At 46.6% G+C, this 14,431-nt stretch overlaps 1 protein-coding gene across 1 annotated transcript in view; it reads right to left on the bottom strand.

Moving 5' to 3' along the window:
• The window catches only part of galnt14 (UDP-N-acetyl-alpha-D-galactosamine:polypeptide N-acetylgalactosaminyltransferase 14 (GalNAc-T14)), a 133,237-nt gene that overhangs the window by 47,141 nt on the left and 71,665 nt on the right, over nt 1-14,431 (bottom strand). Inside the window, exons 4-6 of the mRNA XM_064924681.1 lie at nt 13,062-13,129; nt 12,754-12,819; nt 223-288 (exon numbers count right to left, since the gene is read on the bottom strand). Of these exons, the coding sequence (XP_064780753.1) occupies nt 223-288; nt 12,754-12,819; nt 13,062-13,129 (200 nt within the window). The remainder of the gene's footprint in view (nt 1-222; nt 289-12,753; nt 12,820-13,061; nt 13,130-14,431) is intronic.

Here is a 14,431-nt window from a genome sequence, read left to right as displayed (position 1 = left end):
GTTACTGTAGATGTAGGAGGTGTCAGTGCCTGTACTGTTACTGTAGATGTAGGAGGTGTCAGTGCCTGTACTGTTACTGTAGATGTAGGAGGTGTCAGTGCCTGTACTGTTACTGTAGATCCTCCGGTGCCTGTAGCAGTGGGGGTGTCAGTGCCTGTCTGTTACTGTAGATGTAGACAGTGCCTGTACTGTTACTGTAGATGAGGAGCCAGTGTCAGTGACTGTCCAGGAAGGTCAGGACCCCAGCCTTCGCTGCATCTGCCCCACGTACCCTGGAGCGGATCAGACCTGGAGAGAGAGAGATCAGAGGCAGAGAGGTCAAAGGTCAGTCTCATCCATAACGACTGCTGTGTGTGTGTGTGTGTGTGTGTGTGTGTGTGTGTGTGTGTGTGTGTGTGTGTGTGTGTCTGTCTGTCTGTCTGTCTGTCTGTCTGTCTGTCTGTCTGTCTGTCTGTCTGTGTCTGTCTGTCAAAGGTCAGTCTCATCTGTCTGTCTGTCTGTCTGTCTGTCTGTCTGTCTGTCTGTCTGTCTGTCTGTCTGTCTGTCTGTCTGTCTGTCTGTCTGTCTGTCTGTCTGTCTGTCTGTCTGTCTGTGTCTGTCTCCAAACCCAACCACTGTATCTAAACCCAAACACCAATACTATCTGATCTCTAGATGATGTTGCTGAAATATACTCTCAAATACTCTGAACACAATGTCCCTTTATTGTTCACCTCATGCGTGGAGACAAGGGAGGTCTTAAAAAGGCCATTTGTGTCTGTTTATGACGCAATTACGGCCCTTAGACATGATGGTCTGAATGGGACATCACACTGTTAAGAGGTCTCAATGATTGAAGGACATTCTTTCCGGCTAAATAGCGAAATCAATAGTCTCTGACATAGGACAGAATGTCATTGTATGAAATTGTAGGACTCTGTAAGTTTCGCACTGCGCCGCGACTCCAGCCAATTAAAAATCCCATTTCATCCTCAATAACGCTTTATTTTCTGGATGGGTGAGCTCACCCTCCCCCCTCAACAGTTGCTAGTTGAAGGCTGACTGTGTAGCTGCCAGAGAGAGAGAGAGAGAGAGAGAGAGAGAGAGAGAGAGAGAGAGAGAGAGAAAAATGTACTACAAAAGCTTGATAGAGACGACATGGCATGACAGCTTCTGCTGTTTGTAGCATTAAAAAGACAATCAAGTCTAAATGCCTCAAACCATTTACAATTTAGAGTGTGAGTTGAGGCCCCGGGGACTGTTAACTACACCCAGGCCCCTATACACACACAAGTTCATCAACACTGTAGTGGAACACTGAGGCTGGGTAATGAAACCTCCGGCTACAGGAATAAACAGAGGACTGACTAACAACAGCCTAACGATACCATTTGTTACAATCTAATTGTGGTTGTAATGATTTTTACACTTGATTAGGTATTGTCAGAGAGTCATTTCTTAGTTTTGTAGATGGAACCTTGGAAGTTGTCGTCTTGAGATTAGAGGTCTCTGCTTTTCATTAGCAGAGCAGGAATCTAATTACACACAATGCCTCACACACCTGTCTCACCACTACAACGTGCACAAGAACAGCTATTTCAAGGCTATTGATTTCAAATCATCATCCTATTCCATTAAAATGTGCTCCATCGTTAAAAGTCAGATCTGACTGCAGAGTGCATAAGAGACGAGCATGTTTATAACTTGCCAGCAAACGCCTATCAGTCCCAGGATCTGAAACAAAATGATAGCAAGACATAGCAGGACCTGGCAGCCAGACCTGTGATTGCAGAGCTCTAAAAATCCTCACCACTGCACGCGCAAAAACCAGAACTCCCTCCACACCTCGCCCCCTCAGCTCATCCTCCTCGTCCGCACCCTTCTCACCCCTACATCCATCCCCACAACCCCTCCAACCTTCTCACCCCCCCAATCACTGCAACCCTAAACAAAGCGTTGCAGTCAGTTTTGGAATGGGTGGCTAGTAATAACCTAGTCCTGAACATATCTAAAACTAAAAGCGCTGAATTTAGTAAAAATCATTGCCTAAGTTCTAGACCTCAGCTGAATCTGGTGGTGCATGTGGCTGTGAGCAGTTGGAGGAAACTAAACTTTTTTTGTGTCCCCTTACACTATAAATTGTCATGGTCAAGGCATATTGATTCAATTGTTGTTAATATGGGGGCAGATGCTCAGCATGTTTAACAACACAGTTGGATTAAGCAAGTCCTACAAACTCTAGTTTTATCTAATCTTGACTATTGCCCGGTGATATGATCAAGTGCTGCAAAGGACCTAACAAAGCTGCAGCTGCCCCACAAAAACAATAACGAGGCCATAAACGAGGAGTACCAGTACCAAGTAGTGTAAAGTACTTAAGTAAAAATACTTTAAAGTACTACTTAAATAGTTTTGGGGGGTATCTGAATAGATATAGCGAGCATAGAACAGATCTACCGTTTCTTAGACTTGCTTTCAATGAGAATGACTGATATATAACGCGCATATCTATGTGCATTTGGTAGGGTCGCCCAAAAGGCTACATATTGCAGCTTTAAGGAATTGGAAATAATTTTTTACTTTTGATACTTAAGTATATTTTACCAATTACATTTACTTTTTATACTTAATTATATTTAAAACCAAACACTTTTAGACTTTTACTCAAGTAGTATTTTACTTGGTGACTTCACTTTTACTTAAGTAATTTTCTATTAAGGCATCTTTACTTTTACTGAAGTATTACAATTGAGTACTTTTTCCAATTGAGTACTTTTTCCAATTGAGTACTTTTTGCCAGTACCGAGTTAATGTGCAGGGGTTTGATATAGTTGAGGTAATTCAGGTTATACGGCATGTACATGTGGGTAGGGGTTAAAGTAACTGGGCAATCAGGAGGATATAATCAACAGAGTAGCAGCAGCTTATGTGAAGTGTAAAAGTGTGTGTGTCTGTGTGTGTGTGTGTGTGTGTGTGTGTGTGTGTGTGTGTGTGTGTGTGTGTGTGTGTGTGTGTGTGTGTGTGTGTGTGTGTGTGTGTGTGTGTGTGAGAGAGAGTGTGTGGGTAGAGTCGAGTGAGTGTGCATAGAGCCAGTGCAAGGGGGACAGTGCAAAACGTTAAAGATAAAGAAATAATTCATAAAGGAGGGGTCAATGTAAATAGTCTGTGTAGCCATTTGATGAACTGTTCAGCAGTCTTATGGCTTGGGGGTTGAAGCTGTACAGGTACCTTTTGGCCCCAGACTTGGCGCTCTGGTACCGCTTGTAATGCAGTCGCCGAGAGAAAAATCTATGACTTGGGTGTCTGGAGTCTTTGGCAAGTTTGCTCATAAAGGGCCAATGTCAACATTATGCATGTCCATTTATCTTGGCTCAAAGTGGAGGGGAGATTGACTGCATCAATTCTTGTTTTTGTGAGAAATTCTCATGTTGAAAATGACAAATGTTCTGTATAATCAACTTACATATACTGAGTGTATAAAGAAAACAGGAACACCTTCCTAATATTGAGTTGCACCCCTTTTGCCCTCAGAACAAACTTAATTAGATGTGCTTTGGGTGGTGGAACATTCTTGATACATACAGGAAACTTTTGAGCATGAAAGACCCTGCAGCGTGGCAGTTCTTCACACACTCACACACTGGGCCTGATATGGTTCTGATATGGTTCTCAATCAGAGGCAGGTGTTAGTCATTTTCTCTGATTGGTAGCCATATTTAGGTAGCCTGTTTTGTGTTGGGTTTTGTGGGTGATTGTTCCTGTCTTTGTGTTTGTTACACCAGATAGGGCTGTTTTCGCCGGTTCTTGTTTTTGTATATTGTTGCGTTTTTGTCTGCCTCTCCTTCAACAGAAGAATCCCGTGACAGTAGCTCTAACAGACACACTTACCCCACCAGACATGTCACTAGGGGGTTTCTTCACAGACCCCAAAATTCAAGAACATGTACATTATTATATAGAGCCATGATTGCATGGAACTCATAGAGTGCAAATCTGGTTTCAAAAAACAAATAAAGTAACACCTCACGGCACAATGCCTCTCCCCCATGTGACCTACCTTTTGTGTGTATGTACTGACATGTATGTGTAACTGATAGATGCACACACACACACACACACATTAACACACACTGCACACTCACACGTTATTATTTTGGATTGCCTTGGCTTGTTATTTAAAGGAGGTAAACAGGCAATGGAGGTATTCAGTTATTGGTTGATTGAGCGTTAGAACGGCCAAAACGAGTGACCTAAGCAACTTTGAGATGGTATGATCGTCGGTGCCAGGCGCACCGGATCCAGTATCTCAGATACAGTATGTCCTCCCTCCTGGGCTTTTCACTCACGATAGTGTCTAAGGTTTACCGATAATGGTGCGACAAATAAAAAACATCCATTCAGCGGAAGTCCTTTGGGTGAAAACAGCTCGTTGGTGAGAGGTCAAATGAGAATGGCAAGAATGGTGCAAGCAATTCGGGCCACAAACAAGGCGGGCCACAAACAGACAAATAGCGGCACAGTACAACAATGGTGTGCAGAACGGCATCTCGGAACGTACAACTCGTTGATCTTTATCACGGCTGTGCTATTGCAGCAGACGACCACACTGGGTTCCACTCCTATCAGATAATAACAACAACAAGTGGCTCCATTGGGCACGCGATTACCTACACTGGACAATTTGGGGGTATTTTTTGGGGGGTATTTTATTAGCATCCCATTAGCTGTTGCAAAAGTAGCAGCTACTCTTTCTGAGATCCACACAAAACATGAAACATGACATAATACAGAACAATAATAGACAAGAACAGCTCAAAGACAGAAGCACATACATTTTCAAAAGGCACACGTAACCTACATATCGATACATGCACACAAACTATCGAGGTCAAATAGGAGAGAGGCGTTGCGCCGCGAGGTGTTGCTTTATCTGTTTCTTTTAAACCAGGTCTGCTGTTCATTTGAGCAATATGAGATGGAACGGAGGTCCATACAATAATGGCTCTATATAATACTGTACACTTTCTTGAATTTGTTCTGGATTTGGGGACTGTGAAAAGACCCCTGGTGGCATGTCTGGTGGAGTAAGTGTGTATGTCAGAGCTGTGTGGAAGTTGACTACGGAAGCAATATGGGATTTAAAGAGTGGAAAAACATTGCTTGCAACATGACAGCGAGTTCAGTTTACTAGAGTGGCCTGCGCAGTCCCAAGACATCAACCCAATAGATTATCTTTGAGATGGAACGGGCTGTTCGTACAGTAGCCTGAATGTACTGCCGTCCAATCTGCAGCAACTGCGTGATGCCATTGCGCCAGCATGGACCAACATCCCTGTGGAACATTTCCGACACATTGTAGCATGTCCCAAATAATTCAGGCTGTTCTGGAGGCAAAGGGGGGTCCGACCCAGTACAAGTACCTAACAACCTGGCCGGTGAGTGTTTATATACAGTACAACATTGTAGAATAATAGTGAAGACATCAAAACTATGCAATGACACAAATTGAATCATGTAGTGTCACGACTTCCGCCGAGGTTGGCTCTCCTGCCTGTTCGGGCGGTGCACGGCGGTCGTCGTCACCGTCCTACTAGCCACTACCGATCCCTTTTCGTGTATCTGTTGGTTTTGTCTGATTGGTTTAACCTGTGTGTTGTTTAGTTAATTAGTGTCTGTATATGTAGTAGGTTGTCCCGCCCCTGTTTTGTGCGGGATTGTTATTTGTGTATTCATGTCAGTCGGTGTATCTTGTGTTAATATTCTCCAGTCTGTCTTTATCCTGTGTTGGATTGTTCACCCTATGTGTGTTGGGTTGACCGTGTTTCTTGTTCGCCGGAGAATAAACTGTAATATCGCTATCTGCTCTCTGCGCCTGATTCCACCTACCTTGTTTAGACGTGACAGAATCCCGCACCACCATGGAATCAGCAGGAGCAGCCGCGTCTCCTCTCTCATCGATGGAAGAGAGGGTCCTCCATCATACCAGCGTGCTTCACCGGATTGGTTCTGCCATGGACCAAATGATGGAGAGAATGGATCAATGGGAGAGGAGTGGCCTCCCCACCTCATCTCTAGCACCCCCTTCTCCAGCACCTCCTGCTTCTGCGACCACATCTGGCTCCGGGGCTCTTCGGCTGACATTCCCACGGGAGTATGACGGATCGGCGGCTGGGTGCCAGGGTTTCCTCCTTCAACTGGAACTATACCTGGCTACCATGCGTCCTGCTCCCTCTGGAGAGGAGAGCGTGTGCGCCCTCGTCTCCTGCTTGACTGGGCGAGCCCTCGAGTGGGCTAACGCAGTGTGGAATGGTCCGGACTCGGATAATTACCCAGAGTTCACCTGCCGATTCCGAGCTGATTCCCCTGCCCCTATCCCTATAGAATTAGGAGGTACGGCTTCGAGGGGGACTGGAGGAGGAGTGTCCTCCTGCACCAGTTGTGGTCGACGAGGGTGCTGGAGGAACTCGTCTAGGCGTCGGGAGGACAGGCGGAACACTGCTCGATCACCGCAGGTGAGTAAGCACCAAACTCATTCAGAGCTTCCTGTCGGTCATGTGTATGTATTGACTTCTTTCCCTGGGTTTTTTCCCTCTCTACAGCATAAGGCGCTAGTCGATTCAGGCGCAGCTGGGAATTTTATGGATCGTGGGCTTGCGTTAAGGCTAGGGATTCCCCTGGTGTCGTTAGATCAACCTTTCCCTGTGCACTCCTTAGATAGCCGACCATTAGGGTCAGGAGTAATTAGGGAGGCTACGGTGCCGCTGGACATGGTAACGCGGGGTGATCATAAGGAGCAGATTAGTCTGTTCCTTATAGATTCACCTGCGTTTCCAGTGGTGTTGGGGGTTCCCTGGTTAGCTCAACACAACCTGGTGATTTCCTGGCGACAGGGGGCTCTTAAGGGGTGGTCAGAGGAGTGTTCAGGTAGGTGTATAGGAGTTGCCGTTGGTGCAACTACGGTGGAGAGTCCAGACCAAGTTTCCACCGTGCGCATTCCCTCTGAATATGCCGATTTGGCTATCGCCTTCAGTGAAGGGACCCAATTAAAGTAAAGGCGACCCAATTACCACCTCATCGTCGAGAGGACTGTGCGATAAACCTTCTGGAGAACGCTGCAATTCCTAGGAGTCACGTGTATCCATTGTCCCAGGAGGAGACAGTTGCGATGGAAACATATGTTTCTGAATCGCTGGGACAGGGGTACATTCAGCCCTCCGTATCACCCGTCTCCTCGAGCTTCTTTTTTGTGAAGAAGAAGGATGGAGGTCTACGTCCGTGCATTGATTATAGAGGTCTAAATTCCATCACAGTGGGGTTTAGTTACCCACTACCTCTCATCGCTACGGCGATGGAATCATTTCACGGGGCGCGCTTCTTCACAAAACTGGACCTGAGGAGCGCGTATAATCTGGTACGTATCCAGGCAGGAGATGAGTGGAAAACCGCATTTAGTACTACTTCTGGTCATTATGAGTACTGCGTCATGCCATACGGGTTGAAGAATGCTCCAGCCGTTTTCCAATCCTTCGTAGATGAGATTCTCAGAGACCTGCTCGGGCAGGGAGTGGTAGTGTACATTGATGACATCTTGATCTATTCTGCCACACGTGCGGAGCATGTGTCTCTGGTGCGTAAGGTACTTGGGCGACTACTGGAGCATGACCTTTATTGCAAGGCGGAGAAATGTGAGTTTTTCAAACAGTCCGTTTCCTTCCTGGGGTATCGTATTTCCACCTCCAGGGTGGTGATGGAGGATGATCGCTTTACAGCCGTGCGTAATTGGCCGACTTCGACCACGGTGAAAGAAGTGCAGCGGTTTTTAGGGTTTGCCAATTACTACCGGAGGTTTATCCGGGGTTTTGGTCAGGTGGCTGCTCCCATCACCTCACTGCTGAAGGGAGGACCGGTGCGCTTGCGCTGGTCAGCAGAGGCAGGCAGAGCTTTCAGTCGTCTGAAGGAGCTGTTCACCAATGCGCCCGTGTTGGCGCATCCGGACCCCTCTTTAGCGTTCATAGTGGAGGTGGATGCGTCCGAGGCTGGGGTTGGAGCCGTGCTGTCCCAACGCTTGGGCGTGCCATCCAAGCTCCGCCCATGTGCTTTCTTTTCGAGCAAGCTCAGCCCAGCGGAGCGAAACTATGATGTGGGGGACCGGGAGTTGTTAGCTGTAGTCAAGGCTCTGAAGGTGTGGAGACATTGGCTTGAGGGGGCTAAATACCCTTTTCTCATCTGGACTGACCATCGTAATCTCGAGTACATCCGGGCAGCGAAGAGACTAAATCCACGTCAGGCTCGATGGGCCATGTTTTTTACCAGGTTCCAGTTTACCCTCACATATCGGCCAGGCTCCCAAAACACCAAAGCCAAAGCACTGTCTCGCCTCTATGATACCGAGGAACGGTCAGTTGAGCCAACTCCCATCATTGCACCATCATGTCTCGTGGCACCGGTGGTATGGGAGGTGGACGCTGAGATAGAGAGGGCCTCACGGTCAGAGCCGGCTCCTCCTAACTGTCCAGTGGGGACTAAGTACGTGCCGACGGTGGTCCGGGACAAGCTGATTCGGTGGGCTCATACTCTTCCCTCCTCGGGTCATCCTGGTATCGAGAGGACAGTGCGGAGTCTGAGAGGGAGATACTGGTGGCCCACACTTGCTAAAGATGTGAGATTTTATGTCTCCTCCTGCTCAGTGTGTGCTCAGAGCAAGGCTCCTCGGCACCTGCCTAGAGGGAAATTACAACCCCTCCCCGTTCCACACCGGCCGTGGACACACTTATCGGTGGACTTTCTTACCGACCTTCCCCCGTCCCAGGGAAGTACTACGATCCTGGACGTTGTGGATCGGTTTTCTAAGTCCTGTCGTCTCATTTCGTTGCCCGGTCTCCCTACGGCCCTGCAGACTGCTGAGGCCTTGTTTACCCATGTCTTCCGGCACTATGGGGTGCCTGAGGACATCGTCTCTGATCGGGGTCCCCAATTCACGTCCAGAGTGTGGAGGGCGTTTATGGAGAGACTGGGGGTCTCGGTTAGCTTACCCTCAGGTTTTCACCCCGAGAGTAATGGGCAGGTGGAGCGCGTAAACCAGGATGTGGGCAGGTTTCTGCGGTCCTATTGTCGGGACCGGCCCGGTGAGTGGGCAAGGTATGTTCCATGGGCCGAACTAGCCCAGAACTCCTTACGCCACTCCTCTACTAACTTGTCTCCTTTTGAGTGTGTGTTAGGTTTCCAGCCGGTCCTGGCTCCATGGCATCAGAGTCAGACCGAGGCTCCTGCGGTGGAGGAATGGGTACAGCGCTCCAAGGACACCAGGAAAGCCGTTCAGGACTCATTACGGTTTGCGGGAGAACGGCAGAAGAGGAGCGCTGACCAGCTCCGCAGTGAGGCCCCCGTGTTTGCACCGGGGGACAGGGTCTGGCTCTCGACCCGAAACCTGTCCCTCCGCCTGCCCTGTCGGAAGCTGGGGCCGCAGTGTGTGGGGACGTTCAACGTCCTGAGGAGAATAAACGAGGTGTGTTACAGGTTACAACTTCCTAGGTATTACCGTATTAACCCCTCGTTTCATGTGTCTCTCCTCAGGCCGGTGGTGGCTGGTCCCCTGCAAGAAGGTGAGGTGCCTGAGGTCCCTCCGCCCCTCTGGACATCGAGGGGTCCCCGGCGTACACAGTTCGAGGCATTCTGGATTCGAGACGCCGGGTGGGGGGCCTACAGTACCTCGTGGACTGGGAGGGGTACGGTCCGGAGGAGAGATGCTGGGTTCCGGTGGGGGACATTTTGGACCCTTCTCTCCTGATAGATTTCCACCGCCTCCACCCGGATCGCCCAGCACCTCGTCCTCCGGGTCGTCCTCGAGGATGGTGGCAGCGCGCTGTGGGAGCCGCGTGTCAGGGGGGGTACTGTCACGACTTCCGCCGAGGTTGGCTCTCCTGCCTGTTCGGGCGGTGCTCGGCGGTCGTCGTCACCGTCCTACTAGCCACTACCGATCCCTTTTCGTGTATCTGTTGGTTTTGTCTGATTGGTTTCACCTGTGTGTTGTTTAGTTAATTAGTGTCTGTATATGTAGTAGGTTGTCCCGCCCCTGTTTTGTGCGGGATTGTTATTTGTGTATTCATGTCAGTCGGTGTATCTTGTGTTAATATTCTCCAGTCTGTCTTTATCCTGTGTTGGATTGTTCACCCTATGTGTGTTGGGTTGACCGTGTTTCTTGTTCGAGAATAAACTGTAATATCGCTATCTGCTCTCTGCGCCTGATTCCACCCACCTTGTTTAGAGCGTCTGCTAAATGACTTAAATGTAAATGTAAATGTAGACGTGACATGTAGTAACCACAAAAGTGTTAATCAAAATATGTTTTATATTTGAGATTCTTCAAAGTAGCCACCCTTTGCCTTGATGACAGCTTTGCCAACCCTTGGCATTCTCTCAACCAGCTTCACCTGGAATGCTTTTCCAACAGACTTGAAGGAGTTGAGAGAATGCCAAGAGTGTGCAAAGCTGTCATCAAGGCAAAGGGAAGAATCTCAAATATAAAATTCCCACAACCAGTCAAATGTTTTAGGACACCTACTCATTCCAGGGTTTTTCTTTGTTTTTTACTATTTTCTACATTGTAAAATAATAGTGAAGACATCAAAACTATGAAATAACACATGGAATCATGTGCTAACCAAAAAGGTTTTAAACAAATCAAAATATGTTTTATATTTTATATTTGTCAAATAGCCACCCTTTGCCTTGATGACAGCTTTGCATAGTCTTTTGTGTATTTTGATTTGTTTGACACTTTTTTGATTACTACATGATTCCATAGGTGTTATTTCATAATTGTGATGTCTTCAGTATTATTCGACAATGTAAAAAATAGTACAAATAAAGAAAACCCTGGAATGAGTAGGTGTGTCCAAACCTTTAACTGGTACTGTATAGATACACAGACAGATATTTAAAAGTCTGTGATGTCTTTGCTAATGTTTTAAATGTATGTAAATTGTAAAGTATTTTCCAACAATTTGTTGCCATTGGCAGCAACCACTCATATCTATCCCAGGCTGAGAACAAGTCAAGAAGGTACACTAGATTTTAGGTTTGTTTGCAAGAGGAGGTTTATGACCTTTCAGTCATATTTGCACCGAATACAATGACAACTATTTATTTGTTATTTTACCAGGTAAGTTGACTGAGAACACATTCTCATTTGCAGCACCGACCTGGGGAATAGTTATAAGGGAGAGGAGGGGAATGAATGAGCCAATTGTAAACTGGGGATTATTAGGTGACTGTGATGGTTTGAGAGCCAGATTGGGAATTTAGCCAGGACACCAGGGTTAACACCCCTACTCTTATGATAAGTGCCATGGGATCTTTAATGACCTCAGAGAGTCAGGACACCCGTTAAACGTCCCATCTGAAAGACGCCACCCTACACAGGGCAGTGTCCCAATGGAAAGTGTGCTTCCTACTGGCCCTCCAACACCACTTCCAGCAGCATCTGGTCTTCCATCCAGGGACTGACTAGGACCAACCCTGCTTAACTTCAGAAGCAAGCCAGCAGTGGTATGCAGGGTGGAATGCTGCTGGCATAGTAGTGAACTACAACTAGTGAATACAACTAGTGAATAAACATAAACATATTTTGCACTAGCCTAGAATGAAATATTTCAAAATACTGAAGACTTCAACAATGATCAAAACTGCACCCTATCTTGTGTTATACAGTAAAGTGAGGTGGATGCTGTAAGATAGTATCCATATGCCTCTGTGTTATTAGGTGAAACTGGCTGCTTTTGGAGTCTTTTGGAGGTAAGATTGTCAGCCTGTGAGGTGAGATGGGGTTCATCTCCATTACCTCTATGCTGAACACTCTGATCAGGGGAACTTCAAACGCCTGTGAGAGCTGGGGCTTGCGCACCTCTATCCACGCACAGCAATCTGCATCTCGTTACTGTTTGAGTTCACATCTCAGCATTTCAATATATATTTCACCTCAGACTGTATAATGTGCTGAAGCAGAGGCAGATAGCGTAGAGGGGTTTTAACTAGCAATCAGCACACGCTGCTTTTTAGTATTCCATTTTTTTGTATAAACTGTAGTCTATTACAACAGTGCTGTATGGCATCGTAGAAAAGTCCTCTGTGGAGTTATATAAAGGTGAAACAGGAAGCATCAACATGATAACCATGATGAATACGTTTCCTGAGCACCATGACTCATAGATGCAATATAATAGTGTTGCATTTGGGCTCAGACTATGTTCCAGTCAACCTTTTGATGTCTTGCTATAATCAAATCAATCTATTTATATAGATACACAGACAATTCCCACGTTGTCTAGATCACGGTGTGATCATGGTGTGTCTGACTGAAAAAGATCCAACCCACTCGAGTCAACACATCCCTGAATCTGCTCTCTTGTCTCACAGCTGTTGCTTGAGCTTCTCCCTGTGGTCTAACCTGAAATCATCTACTGTGGAATACTAGTGGGGAAACATCCTCCTCACAAAAGCACTTGCATGAGACTCTAACGCTGATCTTCCCTCTTACGCTTAGCAACGGCAAGTGGCGGTGGGCTCTAAGGTGTGTGTTCAAGTGGAGGACACAATTGTATATTGCACAGATAAAATACTCTCCACACACACACACACACACACACACACACACACACACACACACACACACACACACACACACACACACACACACACACACACACACACACACACACACACACACACACACACACACACACACACACACACACACACACACACTAACTAGGTTACCTTCTCTCCTGTCATTCCGAAGACACTTTACTTTGGGCAACTTGTTGAGTAGAAGGCAGTCATTTGCTGAAAGGGAACATTTGATGCAGGGTGAGATGCAATGTTCACAAAACCGTCACCCACACATTGCATGGAATTGGAATTCAATTGTAAAAAACACATTGACAGAGACAGGGGAAATCTTTTCAATCACTGATCCTTTTTCTCCGGCAGCTGAGCCAGAATGGAAGAGCTCATCACATCTCCAATCCATTTCCTCCTGGAATCAGATCTATCTCTGCTCACAGCTGCTCTTCTGTTCTACCCACCATCCCCACTGTAGTCATCTACCAGGATGATCTCGTGAATCAGGTGGACTGGCGTCCTGTTCAGCACACTGCAAATGAAAAAGAGAGCAGCAGTAGTGTTAGAAACTATTGTATTTCTTTTAGACGACAATCTTTATAGAGCAGCAACCACTGAAATCTACTTTCCCCGCCGTGTTTTGTGAAATGTTCTATTGGAAAGATGGAGAATGACATTATCGTTCTGAGAATGTATTACGGCTTAAATAAAATAACAATATTTCATTAGTTCTGGAGATGACTTGTTTTTTTTATAACTATAGCTTCCAAAATGTAATTTGGATGATTTTCTATTACAAGGGTATGAGAAAATACAGGACCACTCATTTTGGCACCATCCTCTGACACTAGAATCTCTCACTATAAGAACCACACATAAATCTCCCTCTAATATTCTCTCCTCTCCTGGGGTACATGGCTGAACAGCAGGTGATGAGGCGAGGAGAGATGAAGGGAGAGGTACACCACCTCCCTCAGATTACTTCACCTTTAATCCCAGTCTGAATCAAGGCATCTACCCTCTCCTCCTCCCTCACACCGTATCTCTCTCTCTCTCTCTCTCCTGTCTGGGTGAGTAATTGGAGCGCTGTCAGGCTCGTAGGTCTGTTCTTCCATCGTCGCTGTGCATGCTGGACCCATTCATCACTCCATTCCCCCCCTCCTCCTTTCCCCCTCCTCCTCCCCCTCTCTCTCTATCCCGCTCCATCCCGCTCCATCCACTGCCCCTGGATCCTCATGCCTTTATTAAGGCCCCTGACAGAAATCCGTTCCTGGTCGTAACAGGTAAAGCTTTCAGCAAGACAGAGAGTCCTGATTCAGCCCTCTAAGTGCAGCCTAATCAGGGGACGTGGATGACTATTGCCCTGTGGGTTATATCTAGAACAGCAGCAAAACAAATGATTGCTGTAGACTTCTAAACTGTATTTCTTCGAGACTGCATTTATAACCTCTTTTTGTTATAAACAGTCTGTTTCATAGAAAGATATTGAAGTTAAAGTTGTCTTGAAACCATGTGAAGCACGTCATATAGCGTGTGAGTCAGTGGTACAAACACAATAGAGTTGAGTCTCATGTGGGAGTTCCAAGGCTGGGTCCAGCCCAACACTGATGTAGGATCAAAATCAATTCAAATCAAATCGTATGTCACATGTGCTGAATACAACAGGTGTAGTAGACATTACAGTGAAAAGCTCACTTACAAGCCCTTAACCAGTAAAATAACAATAGCGGGGCTATTTACAGGGGATGCCGGTACAGAGTACATGTGCAGGTGCACCAGTGTCGAGGTAATTTAGGTAATGTGTGCATGTAGGCGGAGTAGCCTTAAATGGTGA

Source organism: Oncorhynchus masou, chromosome 19, assembly GCF_036934945.1.
Source record: "Oncorhynchus masou masou isolate Uvic2021 chromosome 19, UVic_Omas_1.1, whole genome shotgun sequence".
In the NCBI taxonomy this organism is placed as follows: Eukaryota; Metazoa; Chordata; class Actinopteri; order Salmoniformes; family Salmonidae; genus Oncorhynchus; species Oncorhynchus masou.
This window is presented reverse-complemented; position numbering and strand designations above follow the sequence as displayed.